Consider the following 23968-nt stretch of genomic DNA (forward strand, 5'->3'; position numbering starts at 1 on the left):
GAGAAAGGATTTAGGAGAAAGAGAAAGGAAAAAGAAACAATAATATTTATTAGCCATTTGTCTTATAAGTTTTTTGAGATGTATGAAAATAACCTATATATATTCCTTGGCGCAACCATATACAAATAACTTACCAGCAGAATCAAGTCAGTTGTCAGTTGTGCAAGTTTATTTTTCCATGTGCTATCTCAAGATAAGCAGGCCTGTAATATTAGATTTCCACTGACATAATTGTGCATGAATTCTGATATGATTTAGTATTACATGGTGCAAAAGGTGACACATTTTCTTTAATACAGCCCATTAGAAAAGGAAAGGAATTGCCAGTGTATGAAATCTGAGGAGTTTGTTTGAAAGACTTTGGGAGTTTGGGGTCAACTCAGTGGAACAGTAACTTGCTCAACTACCCCAGGCACTAAGCACTGTGACAAGCAAACATAACACCCAGCGTAGTTACTCAGACAATCAATAAAAACACTGCATTATCAGACTGCTACAGCTGTGTGTTAACCTATCGTATTACCTCACTGGCTCCCAAACCAGTCAAACATTAATTTGCTGATCATGTAGATAACACAGATACCACCCAAGTCCTTAAGTCACATTTAATTTTATTCTGCTCTTGTGAGACCTCACTTGGAGTATTGTATACAGTTCTGGTGTCCTCAGCATAAAAAGGACATGGAACTGTTGGAACAAGTCCAGAGGAGGGCCACGAGAATGATCAGGGGACTGGAGTACCTCCCATATGAAGATAGGCTGAGAAAGTTGGGACTGTTCAGCCTGGAGAAGAGAAGGCTGCGTGGAGACCTCATAGCAGCCTTTCAGTATCTGAAGGGGGCCTGTAGGGATGCTGGGGAGGGACTCTTCATTAGGGACTCTAGTGGTAGGACAAGGGGTAATGGGTTAAAACTTAAACAGGGGAAGTTTAGATTGGATATAAGGAGGAAAATCTTTCCTGTTAGGGTGGTGAGGCACTGGAATAGGTTGCCCAGGGAGGTTGTGAATGCTTCAGCCCTGGCAGTGTTCAAGGCCAGGTTGGACGAGGCCTTGGGTAATATGGTTTAGAGTGAGGTGTCCCTGCCCATGGCAGGGGGGTTGGAACTTGATGATCTTAAGGTCCTTTCCAACCCTAACTATTCTATGATTCTATGAATACTAAGCCAGAATGCTGAAACAACTGTTTACTCCTTTTCCACATGCCATAAATTCTAATTTTTGACCGTACACCGAAGACTACATCCAAAGTAGTGAGATGACGAAGCTGAATGCTCCAAAATTACAGTATGTGAGATTTAAGGTAAGCTCTGCACATGCCTGCATCATGGATGATCAGTCCATGCCTACTCCCCAGCACACCTCCACCCAGCACTGTGTGGGTCCTCTCTGCCTTCTGATGTATATCCCAGCATCCTTCCCCACACTCCTGCTTGCCAGCATCCAGCCATCCCTGATCCTTAACTTGTCTCTACATTGGTTTTTGTCTTTTGTCTACACCTCTCTCTGTGTTCCCCCTCTTGCTCCCTCAGACTCCTTGACTCAGAGCTGCTCTTACAAGGCTTGTAGGTGGGCATTTGTACCCTTGACATGTACCTCAAGTTAATAGTCAGTAAATACACTGAAAACCCATTTCCTTTGCCAGCACTTGGCTCCAACACTTGACCTCTTATGAGTTCATGCCAGGCAGCAGTAGCTGATGTTCCAGCCCCATTGAAAGGTTGCTGTACAATGACAGAGGTAGGAATTCACAAATCAACTGCTTGGCTTTAGCAAGTTTCTACCGACGGCTGGCAAACTGATGCCTCTTCCACTGGCCAGATCTACCCAACCTGCATAAACTGTGCAAGCAGAGATAAGAGTTCCACAGTAATTAGAAAAGCCTCATCCTTCTCATAGCAGCCACACATCTCACTGGTTATTTTCAAGTCTTTGCTAAATATCAACAAAAATATATACTTGTCCCTCATCAAAACCCAATGTATTTTTCCCTGCACTTACACTTTAAAATATACACAAGTGTTTTAATGGAAAGTTCCTGTGATTAAGGAATCACCTAGAAGGCTGGAGTACTGAAAAATAAGCACATTTCGTACGTGGTGCACAACTGATGTCAACAGACACCAAACCCAAGAAGCTACAAAAATGAAGGAACAAACAACTGCTTTAACACCTATTCCAACAGAAAGTGGAAGCAATAGTGCAGGACTGAGGACTAGACAAAGGTTTTTTTGGCAGAGTTGATGTTGTCCTATCTATCAATATTCTAATGCATGTTTTTTTTTCTTCAAAAAGGCATGTATACTCCAGGACAGTGAAGCGGAAGATCCCTACAAACAAAACCCCTGGTGAAAAGTCTCTAGCCACTTACAGATACCTGCTAGTTACAAGCTGTATGTCCTCCTGCTGGGATAGGTGGAACCAGTTGCCTGTTCTGAATGGAAGTGTATTGAAAGCCTTCTGAAGTAGACAATCACAACAATTCATTTAAAAGTCAACCACCCTGGTAAATATCACACCTTTGGAGCTTTTCTAGGAGTTATCAGTAAATGCATAAAATTCATATCTACAAATGAAAAGGAGAGAGAATGAAGCTAGTTCTATGCACTGTTAGCGCACAGGTTTTGTTTATGCCAAAAGTACCTCTTCATCTACCAGAAGATGAAATCTGAGCAGTGGTGGACTCTGCTGTCTATCACCGCAGTGTGTCCTTGTGGATGCTACCGCACAGCATCAATTGTAATTCCATACCACACTCCTCTAGGGGAAGCTTTGAACTTAAATTCCTGAGCATGGGGATGCCTCTTTCATTTTGCTGAGATCACATTTTGCCTGAATGATCTGTGCAGAAACTTCATCACTGATCCATACATCAATACTAAATAAAGAATATGACATCTTCTACTGACACACAGATATTTCAAACTGCAAATGAAATATATGCATATTGTTTGTAAGAACTTGCAGTTTGTTTTCCCATGTTCCTGTATTTTCCACCATAAAGCACAGCAATGCCTGATAAAATGTCATGGCAAATTTTTGCAGTTCAGCTTAAAATTTTTCTCACATTTCAGAGAATTCAAAGGCACACACCTAGCTTAAAAAGTAGATTTTTGAGTTGTGCTGTGCTGTGACCCTCAGCGTAAAACCTCAGCTGAAAACCCAGAACATGACATGCCACTCATTTTACAGACAGCTGCACTGATGGACACTTTCTTCTCTCACATCATCACCTCTGCTGGTCCTTCATTCTCATTCACAGGCACTGTGGCAGCCACATTTCTGCCACCACAGGCTGGGCCCATGCAGCATTCACCCTCATGCTAGTACATCTCAAACATTATTTTTCTTCTACCAGGCTTCCAAAGTTCTGCCTTACCCATTACTCTCTGCTTTCTGTGGGACTCAGATGAAGAATAATGTATTATGGGCTCTATGTGTTGCTGAAGAACAAGTTCAAATGGCATCTCTCTAAAACAGGTGTTTGGTGCTGTTCTTTAGAAGGCTAAAACGGGGAGCTATGGAGAAACCTGGAGAAATTTTCAGGTCACTAGCAAAAATACTTAGCTATCAGTGACTACATGGATTGCTTACAGTCACAGAATCCTAGAATGTTTGGGTTGGAAGGGACCTTACAGCTCATCCAGTTCCAACCCCTTGCTGTGGGCAGTGACAACTGCTGGACCACGTTGCTCCAAGCCCATAAAACGTCATCTTGAGCACCTGCAAATTGCAAGTTGCTCATGGGAGCAGTTTAAACGGAATATAATTCATTGTGAAACTAGGTTAAAAAATTCTGTTATAACGAAAAATGATCTATTTTTACCACTTTTAAAGCCACATAAGAGTTGGAGGCCTTTGGAGCTCAGGAGTAAATCAACCTGAACATGTAGGAAGGTTTCAAAGAGAACCAGCTGTAAAAGCTTTTGGTTGTTTTTGCAACTCATAATTATCTTCCCTGAGCCACAGAGAAGACCATATAGATGTTTTTACTGTATCCCATTTTATAAAGTTACTTTTTGAGGAGCTAGGTGAAAACAAACCTTTACTTGGTCTCAAAGAATTTCAATCTGCTTAGTTATATTAAGAAATAATATTCAGGGTAGAGGAAAAATGTAGGACAAAATCATGTCATATTCTGAAGCAGCTAGCATAATTAAGACATGTTCTTCATTTGATTTAATAATTCATTGAATTATACTTGGATTACTTAATAAATGAGAAACACTATCCTCACTATATCAGTCACAGGTGAAAAAAAACGATGTACATGAATGGGTGTAATTCATTCAACAGTTTTTAGACCCAAAGTCCCCCAGGGATCATCTCACACATACACTTCCTTGAGTGCCAAACTTCGTACGTAAATCTCAGATTCTCCTTGTCAGTAATACTCATTTTACTCCACTAATTTTGACAGTATTCAGGACTGCACCAGGATGAAGACGTCTGATCTCATTAAAACTAAGCTGCTCAGAAGGCTGTCCAAGTCACATGTCTTCAAAGATGTACACTTTGATCACAAAGCATATCCCATGCCCCAGAATGAATCAGGGTGAAAACTGCTCTTTGTGGAAGTTCTGGTGGAAAGGCTCCACATGATCCAAGGTACATCCAGGCAAAAGTCACTTTGGGGTGATCCAATGACCAGAAACAGCCACAGCTGATACCCAGTGTATCAGTTGAAGCAGTCTACACCGTCATTTCTTCCTATTATGCACAATTTTGATAAAAATCACATGCCTTCTATCACCACCTCTATATGAATAACTAAGCTGAGCTGAAACCAAACTGCACTGACAAGTTTGACCTCTGCAGCTATGTACTGTAGGTTGCCCTGTTGTAGGCTTGTTTGATAAGTAAACATAACCTAGATAAGCTTTTAAGGAACAGCAGTTTCATATGAAGTTACAGTTTTCACGGAAAGCTACTAAGTTTTAATTTACAGTTGGTATTTATGTGCTACATTCATGTAGGATTTAATGGTGGAATCAAGCTAAAGGTGAATCTATGGATTTATTCATTCTAGAGTTTTCTCCTCACTCCACTCTCTATTTCTTTATTGTTTTCCTACCATTTATTTTATAGGAAATAACTGCCACTACAATAGCCTACAATCTTCTCTGTTATAGGATATAAAAATATAGCCTACATTGGAGTTATCTTTCTTCCTCCTCATCATCTTGGCAAAAGGCAGGGCATGCTTCTAAGACAGGCTAGGAACATATCTTGGTCTGAAAACAAAGTTCATACTTCTCAGAAGGATTATTAACAGCTCTAAAATGTAATTTAATTTGACTCAACTATTGTTCATTATAAAATCTTCTAGTTATCTTGAAAGGTAGTAACACTGACTCAGAACTGCAAAGAATTTTCCAAAGAACAAAAGCCTATAGAGAGAGTGAAGGGTGCAAATGATTTGAATATTTTCTATTAATAAAATATTATTACTGTTAATAAAAAGGTAAAATAAAATAGTGCTTGTACCATGCATTTTCTTCCACTTAAATCTGCAATAGTAGCATTGCTCACTGGCCCAATTCTGTGGCATGCTGAGGGCTTCCCAGAAAATGATGAATTGAGATTCTTTGTGATCATCTGAAATCTTACCTGGAGCTTGTTAAATGAGTAAATTACTTCTTAAAAGACAAATTAAAATCCTATGTATGTAGATTATGCATACTGACCACTACATTATTATAACATAACTGTGTGAAAATCCTTTTGATAGCTTGTTGATAACTTGACTTCATGGAATTTAAGTGACCGTTATTTGGTAAGATAGTGTGAAGCTAGTGTTTGGAAGGGAGCCAAAAGAAACCAACAACAAAAAAAAGAGACAGGAGTGAAATCAGATTAAACTGTAAATCTGTCGTTGGCATAGGTTTTGCAAGCGGTACAGAACATATGGAATGCAGAATCTAGTGTCATTTCTTGGAAAAAAAAAAGGTATTAAATTATGGACAGTTCCTAAATACATAGTAGGACAAAGAAATAAAATTAGGAAAAAAAAAGTGTTCAGCTGCTAAGCACCACTTTGTAACTGACATAAGAAGTGTGCCTGCCATCTTAATTTATTAGTCATATTGTAACTGAACATGAAAGTTAATATTCTCCAGTTAGAAACCTAAAAAAAAAAACCAAACCAAAACAACTTCCTGCTACCTTAAATTGATAGTCCTGTCTACCTTAACATACAGCAGAAGGTGAAAAAGAAGTCACTAAAATCCCTAACATTGAAATGATACTAAATAATGTGGTAAAGGCAGATCCACTTTGTCAAACTCCTCTCAGTATTACACACCACTAATATTAATAAAATGCATTATTTTAACTAATTGCATACACTTGAGCATTCATCATGCCCAGTTTATTACTCCTGTAGCTCTGCAACTTTGGGTTGTTGAGCAACGTCCCTCCATCACACGTCCCATAACTTACATCAGTGCATGCCCAAGTGGACCTCATCAAGTAGCCAAAAAGTTGCCCTTTCACTGTGAGCAAGTGACTAATATCTAAGCTGGCTCTAAAGAAAGACACTTTTCATAATCGCCCAGCAATCTGCTAAGTGAAAACATATGGATAGGCTTAGGTAAAGCCTGCAAGGGGTCTTTACTGAATGGAAAACAGGTGCTCCAGTTCTGCACCATGTAATAGCCCATTTACTGTTAAATCCAAAGGTTACAGGACTAATAGCTGCCTTGTGATTATCAGGGAAAGCAAAGACGCTGGCCATGGTCAGACATCTGGGATGTATTTTACATACTTGCAACATATGCTTCAGTTTCAGTTAAAGCGAGGCTTTGGCACATTTATTAATCTTTTTACTTTTATCGCATAAGAAGACCCATTTACCTGAATTTTCTATTATACCATATGAAAAAAAAAAGAAATAGGAAAAGCCAGAGGCCACTACCAGGTGGTGCTACAAAACATACATATGTTTTCTCACAAAACTCCATTTTGGACAGGGCTTTAAGAAAACATATATGAAATAAAATAATAGGAAACTGCACCCTTCCACTTTCACAAAAAGATGTAAGAAGGACAGCAGTAATTAACAGTATGTCTCATACACCACAAAAAAACACCCTACCATTTTCTAACAACAAACAGTTCAGTCCTAACAATATGTTGATGTTTTACAGTTTCACCCAGGGCAAAATAATGCCCACTGTGCAGAGTACTGAATGTACACAGTAGTCCATACATGCTTACTTTAAAAACTGTGATTTTCTTTTTCCATTCAAAGAGAATATTCAATCATGAGAACTCAAAATGTTTGCAATGATGAAGACAGCTTTGAATTTATAAAAATCAACCTAAACACCTTCTGTATAGAAAGACAGCTCTTAAATATTCAGTAAAAGGGCTCACTGAATGCACACGGTAATGTCAGTACTCACTTTTATTCAACCTTGCTAACTAGATCTAGAAAAATGTTTTTTGAACTTTTGTGTCAACTTGAGAAAGCTGAATATTAGATCACAACATTGAAACCCACACTGATATTTCTAATTGAGTATGTTTTACCCGCCATCTGCTAGTCACCTGGGAACCTGGGAGGAAAAGAGAGAGCTGACCCCCTCCCTCATCTTCCCTTTAGAACGAGTTTGTTTAGCATTTTCCACTATGCAGTAAGTACATAGGCTGGCTTAAACTGCAAGCAATCAAACACTACTCTTTGTGAACTAATCACAGTGATTAAAATATCCAGGAATACACACATTACTGGGATGATACTTTTGCACCAGCTCTAATAATAAAGGAGGGAGAAACGAGAGAAAATGACCTCAAATGGATGGCAGATCAGTGTTTATCAGAAAAGCCAGCATGTTGAGTTAAAATACAAGCTTTCCACAGCTACATGACTGACCTTTGCAATAAATCATGTATTTTATTGCCAGAAGTGTATGCTCATATCATTTAATGTTAAAAACCAGCACATATGTGTTTTGTAAAAGAAGGTTTTCTTACTACAGTGTTTGCTGATTCACAAATGATGTAGCTAACAATTTAAGCGATGTATAAAAGAATAACACATAATATCTTTCTGTCAATTGTAAAATATTTGAGCTGGCAATGCAATGAGCAAAATACCCCTTTTTTATCATCTCTCAGATCTTAGGTGTTAGCTAACAGAAAAATAATCATTCAGAGGATTAACTAATCACAGTGAGTTTTCTGACATTTCAAAAGCTGCTGCCAGCATATGAGTTCTTACAGTGGTATGTAACTGTACATCTCAACTAGAAACAAAGGTCAAGGCCATAAATTAAGATACACTCCTTTTCTCCTCTTGAAAAAAAAAGAAAAAAAATCATTGCTGTACTACAACAGAAGTGTGGTAACATCTGTGAAGGTCAAAATCATCTGTATTTTAACTCAGAGTTCTTGTAAAATTATATTTTTTTTCCCTTTTCTTCCACAAATATCACCTTCCTGGTATGAAAATACCAGCAACAATGGGGCTTTCTTCACCGTACTCGTCTCACCAGAAAGCTGTCCTGCCAGCATCAGACATTGCTTCAGTGATGCAAGGTCATTCTAATTTCTTTTCTCTGGCTTTTCCCTCTCCCTGGGGGACAAGCAATCCAAGCAGTCCCATAGCTTGGCTCAATAAGATGTGAAAATGAGCTGTTATTTACTGTGGTTGCAATCCTCAACCCAACCAGCCGCCTCCAAACAGAACCACATTTGCTCAAATAGCTGAATGATCTGCATCAGAATTCTGGCTTGCTGGGCCACAATGCCAACTTCAAATCAAGTTGATGTCTATAAGCATTGTGATTATTTAAATGTCAAACAGTGTGCAAGACATTTCAGCCATTCTGGCAAGTCATTCCTTGAAAATTATACATGTCAATATCCCACTTTAACCAGTATGGAGTTGCTATTGCCACACCATTTTCCCCCTAAAGTGCAGCCCTATTTGTAATACTCAGGACAAATTTTTGTCCTTCAAAAACAGTTGTCACTGCAGTTATCTTCATAAGAGCTATCAAGTTCCAGACAGGCTGCATTATTTTTGTTCCTGGCAGAAAAAATGGTCCAGCTTTGGTCCAAGAAAAAAAAGATCTCAGAAAAGCAGGATTTATAGTCCTCCGTCCTTTCCTGCAATGCACTGTAGCATTGTTAGGATGATAAACAGCTCTGTCCGATATTCTGGACTAAAACACTTCAACTCCTTTTTTAACTGTCTGTAAAAACAGTGTCACGTCTAAATTTTCCCCTCCGCAGTCACCCAAGTGCTAGGAAAGATAATTACCTTGTCATCTCTGTCATCCTCTTCTTCCTCGTCCTCTAGCATGTCCTCCACTACCTGCAGACAGAAACAGTAGTAGTTGTCATGATTTAAAAAGGAAGAGTTTTGTTCTGTCAATTCTGAACCTTTTGTAGATGAAAACTTTATTAACATTTGAAATACATGCACAAAAGGAAAACGTACAACTAGGAAAAACACAGTTGATCTAGAGATTCAAATTCAGGAAAGTGTTGCTGCTTTAATCGACTTACCTTTGGGAATTATATACTGAAAACCCTTCCTGCACAAAATGCTTGCTTGACAATTTAAGTATTTAAAAGGTAATTCAAACCTCAATATATGATTGTTTAAACTAAAGGAATCCTTTGTTACCTCCATTGGTGCACATGCAGCACATACAGATGCTTGCGTTCTTTTAATTACTGCTACCTACAGAAAAGTGCAACATTTAAAATAGAATTTACAGCAGTCAACAAGAGATTTTTGAAGAGTACACAACTGGGAATAAATTTATACTGGCTTATCTCCTTATGGTCCATAACAATGATATATACCATAAGCTCTATCAGCATTAGCATTGTTTCTTGCTCATGATTTTATACAATCCGTGCATCTGACTTTACGCACATTCATTGCTAGTTGCAGTTGCTGTATCTGCCTCTAGGTATTTTTCCATTTAAAGCCTATTCAGTGTAACAATATCAAACACACACATACATGCAATTCATTCTACAAATATTAATAATTATTAATCGCACCATAAGCATCAAATGAACCACTGTTAAATCTAGTTTACAGAGAGATTAAGCAATTTTCTGACGTCAGAGACAGGTTCAAACAAAAAACTCAAAAATCCCTCTCTTGTAACACTGCGATCAAGTCTTCAGCCTACCCTATGGGAAAAATTTTGTATTCATGGAATTGAAATGAAATTGTACCTCCTCATAACCAAGAAACAATGTGACACTTTAGATCATTATTTAAACTTATTTATCATTATTTAAGGACTTACTAGGATACAAGAACAGCCATAATGAAGGTCAGCAAAGATCTGCCTAGCCCAGTCTCATACTATGGATGCAAAAAGTTTGTATTATGTACTGTAAAATATGCATAAAAAGGACAAGACAAGGAAAATCTTGTTGGTATGAAACATTAATACTTGTGCCTATTTTACAGACTTGAATCCAGCTAAAATGAGATATATATATTTGTTATGTAATGAAGCAACAAATAGTTATAGGGTACTTGTCATTTAAGAAAACACATTAAAAATAAAACTTCATGATCACCCTCAACAAACACTGCTGCAAGGATATTTTCATTAAGTCCAATTCCATGTCAAAAGACTAAATGGACTTTAACACTATCCAAGAGCCAAATTCAGGCAAGAGAACTTAAAAGTGAAATGGGTGTGTATCAGATGCCTTTCTCTGAGATAACTAAACCATCATGAAGCTTCCAGTTAATCATGTTACATGGGCCCATGTAACATGTAAGCAACATGTAGGTGTACTCAACATGAATGTCTAGAAGAGCACTCTGCATATATTTAAGTCAACTGCAGAGCTCAAAACATTTTCAGTTCCACCTGCTCATCCTTGATTGAACTCAGTCCCGAAACCCCTCTGACAAGAAGCCTGGGATTTTGGAGGGGAAGTAGACTCCAGTTCTGTCTGCTATCTGCTCTGTCCTGAAGCTTATAACCAAAAGAACTAGATACACAAAGAAATAGTGAAGAGTTAGCATGTCCAAAACCCCAAGGTAGAAGCATGGCCTAAACAATTAAGGAACAATTGCTCTTCAATTCTTTCCTGCCCAGAGAATAATTTTATCAGGAGCAGCATGACAATGGAATCTTCTGCAGCCTCTGACTTGATGTAAGTTAGGCAGTTATATAGAACCATAGAATCATAGAATAGTTAGGGCTGGAAAGGACCATCGAGTTCCAACCCCCCTGCCATGGGCAGGGATACCTCCCACTAAACCAAGTCACCCAAGGCCTCGTCCAACCTGGACTTGAACACCGCCAGGGATGGAGCATTCACAACCTCCCTGGACAACCCATTCCAGTGCCTCACCACTCTAACAGTAAAGAACTTCTTCCTTATTTCCAATCTAAACTTCCCCTGTTTAAGTTTTACCTGTTATCCCTTGTCGTTTCAGTACATTCCCTAATGAATAGTCCATTCCCAGCATCCGTATAGGCCCCCTTCAGATACTGGAAAGCTGCTATGAGGTCTCCATGCAGCCTTCTCTTCTCCAGGCTGAACAGCCCCAACTTTCTCAGCCTGTCTTCATACGGGAGATGCTCCAGTCCCTGATCACCCTCGTGGCTCTTCTCTGGACTTGTTCCAAAAGTTCCATGACCTTTATGTTGAGGACACCAGAACTGTGCACAGTACTCCAAGTGAAATCTCACGAGAGCAGAGTAGAGGGGCAGGATCACCTCCTTCGACCTGCTGGTCACACTCCTTTTGATGCAGCCCAGGATACGGTTGGCTTTCTGGGCTGCAAGCACACACTGCTGGCTCATGTTCATTTTCTCATTGATCAACACCCCCAAGTCCTTCTCTGCAGGGCTGCTCTGAATCTCTTCTCTGCCCAACCTGTAGCTGTGTCTGGGATTGCTCCGACCCAGGTGTAGGCCCTTGCACTTGTCATGGTTAAACTTCATAAGGTTGGCATCAGCCCATCTCACAAGCATGTCACAGAATCATAGAACAGTTAGGTTGGAAGGGACCTTACAGACCATCTACTTCCAACCCCTTGCCAACTCAAGGACACCTTCCACTAGATTGGCCTACTCCAAGCCGTGTATAACCTGGCTTTAAACACTTCCAGGGTTGCCTTTCTGGGATACAAGAGCACACTACCAGGTCACAGGGAGCTTCTCGACAACCAGCACTCCCAAGGTCCTTCTCCTCAGGGCTGCTCTCAATTCAGTCTCTGTCCAGCCTGTAGCTGTTCTTGGGATTGCCCCAAGACACGTGCAGGACCTACCTACCCTAAAACTTTTATAGTGGATGGTTTCAGTGACCCAGTTTATCAACCAGCTCCAAAAACGTTAACATTAGCTCTAACAAGGAAATGGTGAACTGAAAAGAGAGGGTGAAAACAAGCCATTAAGGGCTTCAGCAAGATATAAAACCTCTTAAATCAGTTTTGCCACATGCAGAAAAGTCTGTAATCACATCATTATGTGACTGAAGCCCAAGATATAAACCTGAATCTGTTGACTCAGATAATACCTACGCCTGGAGCTGACTAAACACACTAGGTCTCATACTTTTCAACATGAATATTCCCCAGAGACTTGAAGATCTCTTTATGTACATTCAGAAATTCCTTGTCTTGACAGGACTGAATAGCAGAACGCCTCTCTCACATTAGCGCTAAAGTTAGCATGGAGACAATTAGCTGAATTGGAAACCTCTAAAATTGTTGCAGATGATGGAACCTTGCTGAAATCACTTGCGTGACAATACCCATTTGAAATTATCAAGATAATAATACTTTCAACTCAAGATTTTGTTTTTTTTTTTTTTTTTTCCTTCCCCATCTAATGATCTCAAACTACTTTACAAGCTTCTATAGCGTGGCAAAATGTTAACTCATTCAAAGGACATAAAAAGTCCTTTGAAATCGCTTGAAGCCCAGGACTAAGCCCAGATTCCAGCTCCTCTATTCAATTTTTTTTTCATTCAAAAGCCACTACCACTCTGTGGTCTTGTTCTAGGTTAGTCATATCATCAGTTACATTGAGATTTGGAGTAATTGTCTGGGAAGTAAAACAGAATTCAAATATTGCAGCAAAATAAAATGTAGTAAAGGTGATTCTATGTCCAAGATGCATAAATGATTCTTTATAGTATACGAAACATAGCCCATGCTTCCACTTGTCTTGAAATTCAAAAGGAAGAGTTCAAAATAAAAATACAAACCCTGGACATTCAAACAATGTAGGCACAATAATACAGTTTATTAGTTCATTATAACAAGTGTTTCCAGAACTTCAACACAAATTAAAACAGAGAAAGTAGATCCTTCATAATCATATGATGTATGAGGAATTGGTATGCCAAAGCCTTACAAAAGCCATTTACTGAAGTACGATCTCTTTCTGCAGAACAAAGCAAGGCTGTTCAAGAGAGGTACGGTGGAACTGAGCAACAGATTTCAGTGCAACATTGTAGTAAAAAAAATACAATGGATTTTTTTCTCCTTTGACTCTGCCTCATTGCTATTCAAATAAAGTGCACATGTGCTCCTTGGTTTGAAGGAACACAGTAGGTACTCAGATCTCTATGTCAAGCATTGTACTTGAGGGAGGTGTGATGAAGGGAGGGAATGGATGGGAATGGAAGGAGAGGAGAGAGAAGGAGGGCAGGAAAAAGCATAGGAAGGTAAAATGAAACAGTGTTATTTTATTGGAAGTTCTGTGGCAAAACTCTCAGACTGTCCCTAGAATACTCACTCTAAATTATGCCTTCCGATACACTGCTTGAAATCAAATCGTATTAATCGAACAAAGGAAGGGCACTGGGGAAATCAGAAAGATCTAATGCAAGCAGTTAAAAGTCACATGGCCTTCTATAATGTCACTTGTCACAGACTTATATGCTTCATATTGGTAGAAGGTCTTGAAAGAACCTGTTTCTTGGTACTGTCCCTTGAATGCAATACGAATACACGTGTAGACGGCCTCAGATACAGCATGTCAGCTACTTCACTGCCAAAGAGTGAGCAGATGATGTTTAAATGTTGCAAAGTTAAGATCCTTCCTGTGCAAATTAGCCCTATTAGAAGCTTATTAATCAGAAGGAGTATGCAGCCCTATGTACTGCCATTGCTCCCGATCCATTCCTACCCGCTTTGAGGAACTCTGACTATAAATAATCTGTGATTCATAATCCACAGGAGGCTGGAGAAGCATCTGTTCTGATGCAATGATGTGCAGCTATGTTATACCAGGTTAGCAGAAGGAAGCACAACCACCACATTTGCATGCCAAAGAAAACCTGTTTTTGTAGTTTCTGAGGAAGTCTGAGTCTTCTGAGGAAGCTGAAAATTAAGTACAATTTGAATTTATTCTCAAGATGATCTATTGACTAACAAACAGCATATGATCTCTGAGAAAATAATTAATTATTACTTCTAACCTCATTATCTGCAAATTATGGTGGCATCCTAGTTACGTACAAACACATTGAATCAAAGCCCCATGACTGCAGAGAACTTTGAAATACCTCCTTGTCGTGGTTTAAGCCCAGCCACACAGCCTCTCTCTCACTCACTCACTTCCTCTCCCCATTCCCGGAGGGACGGGGAGGAGAATCGAAAGAATATAACTCCCACGGGTTGAGATAAGAACAGTCCAGTAACTAAGGTATAACACAAATCACTGCTGTTACCACCAACAATAATGATAAGGGAAATAACAAGGGAAAAGAATAAAACTGCTCACCACTTGCTGACCAATAACCTGCTGGACCCGGACAGTGATCTAACCATTCCAGGTAACTGCCCCCAGTTTACATCCTGGGCATGACATGCTGTGGTATGGAATACCGCTTTGGCTGGTTTGGGTCAGGTGTCCTGTCTCTGCTTCATCCCAGCTTCCCCTCCTCCCTGGCAGAGCATGAGACTCAGAAAGTCCTTGGTCAGACTAAAAACATTACTGAGCAACAATGAAAAACATCAGTGTTACCAGCGATGTTCCCAGGCTGAAAGTCAAAATCACAGCACTGCACCAGCTACTTAGGAAAAAAATGACCACTGCTGAACCCAGGACACTGCTGAATCTAAAGACTCAACAGAAAAATGACACATTGAAATTAATACCACTTTAAATGAAAGGTCCTTCTCTCTTAGTATCAGCCTGCCATTTCTCCCACACAATGTGCAAACCACAAGTGACTCCACAGACTGTCTTCAAAGTTCTTTGGCTGATCCAACAGAAACACCTACACAGAACACAGTCTGATATCACAGTATCACAGTATGCTAGAGATGGGAAGGGACCTCAAAAGATCATCTAGTCCAATCCCCCTGCCGGAGCAGGAACACCTAGATAAGGTTACACAGGAACTGTCCAGGCGAGTTTTGGATATCCCTGTGTTTTAACAATACCAGCTATATGTTTGGCACCCATACGCAAGATAAAGAACAAAGGAGAAGCACTACCACTGTTGATAACCCTGATGAGTTACCTTACTATTTTCTTTAATGTGAAGCAATGCCCCACTGCTTAGCACTTCTCTACATTTGCTTGTATCTTACTTGATGTAGTCCTTCAAACACCAAGAGGTGGTTTCAAATGAATAACAAAATTAGAAACTTTTTATGCTATATCACGTTATGGTGTCAAGATACTTCCAGATATTTGTACTTTCATATATGTATGTTAACATTCATACGAAAAAATAGATGACAGAAAGAGAATTGGTTCCAAATTCATCACATCTAAAAGTGCAGTGAATGTGGTCAGAACTGTGGTTTGGATTTCATGATAATTCATACTGTCCAAATATAAATGGCTCCTTGTGCTTGCATGCTGCTAAATTCTTTATGTGTAGGTACAGTATAAAACTGTGCAATGCATACAGATTAAGAAGGATGCATAAAACCACCTGGGCTCTCACAGGTTATCTGCAGGTACCCCGGTACTTCAAGTTGAAGCAAAGATGTGTGTCATCAATAAGCCTGCTGCAGCAGCAGCTTTGTGCTCATTTTCACAACATGATGTCTGCTTCTTTCATGGAACTGTAGAGGAGAAACTTTACAGGAGATACAGCTTAATTAAAATTCCCACCTTTTTCATACCACATTTATAAAGAAAATAAAAATTAAATTAACAGATTCTGACTTAAGAGTGTAGTGTATCTGGAATACAGCTGATCTTGATTTATACTATTAACGTTGTGACCTTGGGGTATTTCATCTGCAGTAATCATAAAGATAACAGCCATTAGATGGCTAATAATAATTAGTGTGATAAGCTTGCCAGTAAGGTTAAATATCTCGCAATGCAGAAGACAACAAACTAAAAAGAAAGGCATTAATACTTTATTGCTAGAATACTTCCTGATTTTTGCAGACATTCAAATGCAATTATTTCTTCTTACAGAATGCATTTTGTTAGCTTGTTCTGGGAAGTGCTTGTATTGTTATTGAGTCTGATTCTTAATAGGAAATGAGACTTTAATATGGCTATCAGATGGCTTTGATGCATACTACCGATTACAAGTAGTTCTGTAATGTCAACAACAGAATCTTTATTTACAGTATAATAAATTTCTTAGCAACATGCACGGGCAGTAAATACAGTTTATTATACAAGAACATGTAACCTTTTTTCCTGTTGTCACCTTTATATGCCCTCAAAATTCAGTTGCCAATGTAGTTTAGACTGAGTCATTTTTAAAGTAAAAATGGCAAGAGTTATAAGCCTTTTTCCCTATAATTCTTTAAATATTTCTTTCACATTTATTTTAGCTCTTTCTTCTCCCAGACTGGTCAGGGAGGCTTTAAACTCGATGTGTTGGGGGAGGGGGGCATCATTCCATCCCAACACACCCAGCCAGTTGCCAGCACCTATAATAAATGCTCGGAGCAATGTACAGATAATCTGGCTGCTCCAGCCAATGAGCCGGCTTCATTTGGAGCTCAGCTCAGATGCCTCTATACAAATCACAGTATCACACAGTATCACAGTATGTTAGAGATTGGAAGGGACCTCAAAAGATCATCTAGTCCAATCCCCCTGCCGGAGCAGGAAGACCTAGATAAGGTTACACAGGAACTGTCCAGGCGGATTTTGAATGTCTCCAGAGAAGGAGACTTCACAACCTCCCTGGGCAGCCTGTTCCAGTGTTCCGTCACCCTCACTGAGAAGTTTCTTCTCAAGTTTAAGTGGAACCTCTTGTGTTCCAGTTTGTACCCATTGCCCCTTGTCCTATCATTGTTTGCCACTGAGAAGAGCCTGGCTCCATCCTCGTGATACTCCCCCTTTATATATTTATATCCACTAATAAGGTCACCCCTCAATCTCCTCCAAACTATAGAGACCCAGCTCCCTCAGTCTTTCCTCATAAGGGAGATGCTCCACTCCCTTAATCATCTTAATTGCCCTGCGCTGGACTGTTTCCAGCAGGTCCCTGTCCTTCTTAAACTGAGGGGCCCAGAACTGGACACAATATTCCAGATGCGGTCTCACCAGGGCAGAGTAGAGGGGAAGGAGGACCTCTCTCGACCTACTAACCACCCCCCTTCTAATACACCCCAGATACATGCCTGTATCATAGGTAACAAACAAGAGGAATTAGAGATGTGTGCTTGTCTACAGGGGTATGATATAATAGGTATTACAGCAACATGGTGGGATGGCTTCTATGACTGAGTGTTGGAATGGAAGGTTACAGACTCTTTAGAAAAGAAAGGCCTGGCAGGCGCAGAGGGGGAGCTGCCCTTTATGTTAGGGGTAGGCTGGAGAGTATGGAACTCTGTCTGGGGACTGGTGAGCAGTTAACAGAGAGTTGGTGGGTCACGGTTAAAGGGAAAACAGCGATGGGAGACATTACAGTGGGGATCTGTTACAGACTGCCTGATCAAGAGGACTCTGTGGATGAGCACTCTATAGGCAGATAGGAACAGCCTCACGCTTGCAGGCCCTCGTTCTCATGGGTGACTTCAACCACCCTGACATCTGTTGGAATGACAGTACGGCCTGGCACAAGCAATCCAGGAGGTTCCCCGATTGTGTGGAAGACAACTTCCTTCTGCAAGTAATAGAGGAGCCGACAAGGAGAGGTGCCATGCTTGACCTTGTGCTCACCAACAGGGAAGGGCTCGCTGGGCATGCGGCACTGCAGGGCAGCCTTGGATGCAGCGACCAGGAGATGGTTGAATTTGAGATCCTCAGGACAGTGAGAAGAGCGTGCAGCAAGCTCACTGCCCTGGACTTCAAGAGAGCAGACTTTGGCCTCTTCAGGAACCTGCTTAGTAAGGTTCCATGGGATATAGCCCTAGAGGGCCGGGGGGGCCCAAGACTCGGTTAGTCTTCAAGGATCACCCGCTACAAGCTCAGGAGTGTTGCATCCCAACTAGAAGGAAGTGCAGGAGGAGGGCCAGGAGACCTCCTTGGATGGATAAGGAGCGGCTGAGGAAAATTCAAAAGAAAAAAGAATCTTATAGAAAGTGGAAGCGAGGGCAGGCGACCTGGGAAGAGTACAAGGATGCTGTCCAGGAAGCTAGGAACCAGGTTAGGAAAGCTAAGGCCCAGTTAGAATTAAACTTGGCTAGGGATATTAAGGATAACAGGAAGGGATTCGACAGGTACATAGCAAGTAAAAAACAGACTAGGCAGAACGTAGGCCCTCTCAGGCAGCTCTCGGGTGAACTAGCTACACAGGATTTGGAGAACACTGAGGTTCTGATTGACTTCTTTGCCTCAGTCTTCACTGGCAAAGGCTCTGAGCACACTACCCAAGACTTGGAAGGCAGACGCAGGGACTGTGAGAATGAAGACCTTGGGCCCACTGTAGGAGAGGATCTGATTTGAGACCATCTTAAAAATCTGAACATGCACAAGTCCATGGGTCCTGGTGAAATCCATCTATGGGTCCTGAAGGAGCTGGCAAATGAAGTTCCTAAGCCACTATCCATCATATCTAAAAAATCATGGCAGTCAGGTGAAGTTCCCGATGACTGGAAAAAAGGGAAATGTAACCCCCATTTTCAAGAAGGGGAAAATGGATGATCCAGGGAACTACAGACCAGTCAGTCTCACCTCTGTGCCTGGCGAAATCCTGGCGCAGATTCTCCTGGAAGGCATGCTAAGGCACATGAAAAACAACAAGATGCTTGGTGACAGCCAGCATGGCTTCAATAAGGGGAAATCCTGCCTGACCAATTTGGTGGCCTTCTATGATGGCGCTACAGAACTGATGAACAGAGGAAGAGCAGTTGATGTCATCTACCTGGATTTGTGTAAAGCGTTCAACACTGTCCCACACGACATCCTTGTCTCTAAATTGGAGAGACTTCAATTTGATGAATGGACCAGTCGGTGGATAAAGAACTGGCTGGATGGTCGCACACAAAGAGTTGTGGTCAATGGCTCAGTGTCCAGCTGGAGACCAGTAACGAGTGGTGTCCCTCAGGGATCGGTGCTGAGACTGGTCTTGTTCAACATCTTTGTTGGTGACATGGACAGTGGGATTGAGTGTGCCCTCAGCAGGTTTGCCGATGACACCAAGCTGTGTGGTTCGGTTGATATGCTGGGGGGAAGGAATGCCATCCAGAGGGACCTTGACATGCTTGTGAGGTGGGCTGATGCCAACCTCATGAAGTTTAACCATGACAAGTGCAAGGTCCTACACCTGGGTAAGAGCAATCCCAGGCACAGGTACAGGCTGGGCAGAGAAGAGATTCAGAGCAGCCCTGAGGAGAAGGACTTGGGGGTGCTGGTCAAAGAGAATATGAACATGAGCCGGCTTCAGTGTGCGCTTGCAGCCCAGAAAGCCAACCGTATCCTGGGCTGCATCAAAAGGAGTATGACCAGCAGGTCGGAGGAGGTGATCCTGCCCCTTTATTCTGCTCTGGTGAGACCTACTTTGGAGTATTGTGTGCAGTTCTGGTGTCCTCAACATAAAAAGGACATGGAACTGTTGGAACAAGTCCAGAGGAGGCCCACGAGGATGATCAGGGGACTGGAGCACCTCCGATACGAAGATAGGCTGAGAAAGTTGGGGCTGTTCAGCCTGGAGAAGAGAAGGCTGTGTGGAGACCTCATAGCAGCCTTCCAGTATCTGAAGGGGGCCTATAGGGATGCTAGGAATGGACTCTTCATTAGGGACTGTAGTGATAGGACAAGGGGTAATGGGTTAAAACTTAAACAGGGGAAGTTTAGATTGGATATACGGAGGAAATTCTTTTGTGTTAGGGTGGTGAGGCACTGGAATGGGTTGCCCAGGAAGGTCGTGAATGCTCCATCCCTGGCAGTGTTCAAGGCCAGGTTGGATGAGGCCTTGGGTGACAAGGTTTAGTGTGAGTTGTCCCTGCCCATGGCAGGTGGGTTGGAACTTGATGATCTTAAGGTCCTTTCCAACTCTAACTATTCTATGATTCTATTTACATAATGCACTGTGGACTGAATATGAGATGTTTATTTGAAGTATGTCTCCATCTAAAGGCTTCACCGTGTATTGTACACTGAAGTGTCAGATCTCAGAATGCTTCACTTTTAGTTCAGCAAAAAAACCCCCACAAAACATCCATTGCTTGGCCAAATTCCAATGGCAAGATTAATATGCAGGACTATTAAAAGTAACACCTTCACTAAATGCTGTGAGCCGGAATTATGGGCAAGACCTCACAATAAACTTTTTAATAAAATGACAAATTAGTAACAACTCATGACGAGTCGTATTATACAAAATAGCTCAATAATGGTTTTCACTCTTATTACTACTTCTCTTCAAAAACTTTTCAGATTCTAATGGGACCAGATACACTTTTGTTATAGAACAGAGTTTATCCACATAATTTTAAGCTTCTAGGTGTGACACAGTCGACTAGATTCAAATTTGGAGCTGACAGACTTTTTGACAGAAAAAAAGCTGTATTATGTATTTTAGGTGACAATGTATGTAATACATACTATTATTATTTCAGTTAATATTTTTCCAGGTACTTTCCAGGTATTGATATTCTGGTAAGTACAGTAAAGCTGCAGTACAATCCCAAAGGCTGAATGAAAATATGCTAAAGTAAAAGAAAACTAAACCAAAGATAAATATAAATCTCATACGACTATGGGAATTTTTATTGGAAACTAAACTGATGTTGAGTTATAGTATATTGATTATTTATACTACAGTCTCTCAAGTGAGATTTTTTGCCATGTAAATCTTGATTAAAAATATAAAAATCATTACAACATTCTCATAGAAAAAAATATCTCTATGAGCTGTGAACTTCAATTTTATTTTAGATGCCTGAAATATTGGAACACTGTATTTGAAAAAATGTGAGAAAAATTAAAAAGCCAAGTGATTTATGATAGAAAAAAAAAATCCAGATTTTTTAAATGCTGGAGAAACCCAAGGTTTTGATGTTTTGTCTTCAGGTGACCAAACCAGCCAAAATATACCAATTCTGTACTGCATTTGGATTTTGTAACTGTTACTGGAAGGGGAACACCCACATAAAGTTTTAGCGAAGGCTTACTCCATACTTTGATACTGTATGTAAACCCCTGACATGGGGATTATAACTGCAGCACAGTTTCTTTTAACAGGAGCCAAGATAACCACTTGCAGTATCATATTCTATTATGCTGCAGGAAAGAAACACTTTCTGCCCAACTTATGTCTTTATATAGTGTACTGTGTGACTGTTAAATTAGTGCATAATGCATTTAAAATATTTATAGTCCCAATATTTAGTTAAATAACCTTTATGTAAGATTAATGTTGATTTGTTCATTTCTCATTTAATGGCAAATTATCAAAAGCATGTTTCATAAGGATAATTCTCCATTTAAATTCAGCAGGCCATTAAATATTGAAATTATGTTTCTGATGTAATCTAGAGCAAATTTGTCCAGCTTCAGCGATTATCTGCACTCATAAAAATTAGACTTGATTAATAAAATTTAAATGCTTGATTAAGCTGACATTTTCATGTTTCTTTTCTGATTTATTAAAATAAAAAGCCCTGTCCGATAATGGGGTACTCCAAGGTATTTTTCTTCTCTGACTATATGGATCATATAGAAAGAACAAACTGCTGCAGGAAGACAGCAGTGGTTCTCAGCAGATTACTTAATATCCAGGCACGTGTTGCCAGTGGTCTTTCTGCTCTGACAGCACCCACACGGAATGCAAGGGCAAATGATCACCTCTTTGCAAAAGCCTTCCTAACTCATTTTGATGATAATGAATGGAGAGCAAGTTTGTGACAGATTAATTTGGCAAAAGCAAGGCAGGCTGCATGTTCTAAAGAAAGACGGTGGACTTCACTGCACTGTTCAGAGAGATGTGCTGATTCCCATCTGCCTGCAGCAGAAACAGAGAGTCACTTTCTATGTTGAGGTGCAGAGGAGAATAAAAGTTCAGTTCTGGTTAGCAAATATAAGGTAAAATCCTTCTGTGTGATGTTGAAAATTGTTCTACAAAACCAACCATGTTTTCCTTACAAAACCAACCTTACTTTTCCTTACTTACTGCCAAAAAGCAGACTACTTTTACACACGTAATTATGCCTAATGCTGTAGTGCCCCATGAGCCCTCATGCTTTTAGGATTTTGTGGCTGCTGTTTTTTGTCATACCACAGGCAAAACTTCTCAGGAACATACAGTCAAGTCAAGATGTAATGGACAATCTAAGTTCCAACGCCATTTTCTACCATCTTGTGCAAATGGCATATTTCAGACACTGTCTAGCTAGAATACAAGGACAATGATACTTATTTTTTGCCAAAATTCACAGCAAGAATTCAGTCTTCAACAAAAAAAATCTTTGCCAACTCCTTGGCAGAAGAGAATTTCTAGACATCAAGCACATACCCCCTCAGTACTACACAGGGAAATGATCTGAAGCACTTGGGGCTTGTCCTGTATTCATCTGCAGATGAAACCCTTCAAAAACCTTTCAAACTAAGAACCTAAAGGTTTATGCTTCCACGTATTAAGACCATAATGTGAAGAAACAGAGAAAAATCGAGTTACAACCTTGTTTATTTGCTTGGTAAGCTGGTTGTAAATTTGCAGTAAACCAGGTGGGTGAATTCGGGCACTTTCCTGGTGGGGTTAGCTTCTGTATTGAATTCACAACAAAGCTGCACTCTCTTGCCTCCAAAAAATTCACCAAAAGCTCTGACAGACACTGTTGCCTTGCCCCCAAAGACAGTGATCCAATTGTAATCAAAAACGATCTCCTAGCTGCAGCTGAGCTGGTTTTGCACGATCAGCTCAAGCTCATCATGCCTACTACTCTTTCTCGAGGACAGAAAGAATCTAGGGTCATGATTCATGAGCATCCTTCTTTCCATTCCCCCTTTTGTTTTTATTCATGGGTCAATTTCCAGAAAAAAACAAAGTTAAAAAAAAATCTAAGTATACATATCATATTGGATGACTACACAGAAAGTACCCACACAAACTGGTTGAAATCTCAGAATGAAAGGTTGTTTTCAACAGTATTTTTCTCCTATTCTCAAAATTTCATCCTGACCTTGTCCAGCCCAACTTTTAATACAAACATATACTCCAGAAACACAAATCATCAAAGCCTATTTTAAAAAAAAGTCTCCAGTGAAATTAAAGAATGTATCATGTATACCACGCTTACAAGATCAATAATGTGTATATACTCTATTATACACATTCATAAAAATTTTGTATGGCACATTAACTCCCAGCTGTTCACCATCATTTTCTATGCAATGACATATGCAACTTAAAACTTAAAGAGGAAATTAGCTATTTAATACACCCTTAAAGGCTCTAAGTATTAACTGTAAATGCAGAATATGAACTGATTAAACCTCTTCTCCATAGGGGTATATATGGCAGAAGGTAACTCCAGGCTTGTGCATTGTTCTTCTATTAAAATTTAAATTGCTTGGAAAAAAACCCCAACCCTATCTAATAATAGACCAAAAGGAGAGAAAGATTAGTATCTTCAGTCAGAAAAATCACA

General features: G+C 40.2%; 1 protein-coding gene across 1 annotated transcript in view; it reads right to left on the bottom strand.

The window, feature by feature from the left end:
• MCTP1 (multiple C2 and transmembrane domain containing 1) overlaps positions 1-23968 on the bottom strand; it is a 112900-nt gene that overhangs the window by 30487 nt on the left and 58445 nt on the right. The window contains exon 8 of the mRNA XM_061360986.1: positions 9266-9319. Within this exon, the coding sequence (XP_061216970.1) occupies positions 9266-9319 (54 nt within the window). The remainder of the gene's footprint in view (positions 1-9265; positions 9320-23968) is intronic.

This window comes from Neopsephotus bourkii, unplaced genomic scaffold (assembly GCF_033783945.1).
Source record: "Neopsephotus bourkii isolate Nb327-2 ecotype Australia unplaced genomic scaffold, CSIRO-AGI_Nbou_v1 NB_1038, whole genome shotgun sequence".
NCBI classification, from domain to species: Eukaryota; Metazoa; Chordata; class Aves; order Psittaciformes; family Psittacidae; genus Neopsephotus; species Neopsephotus bourkii.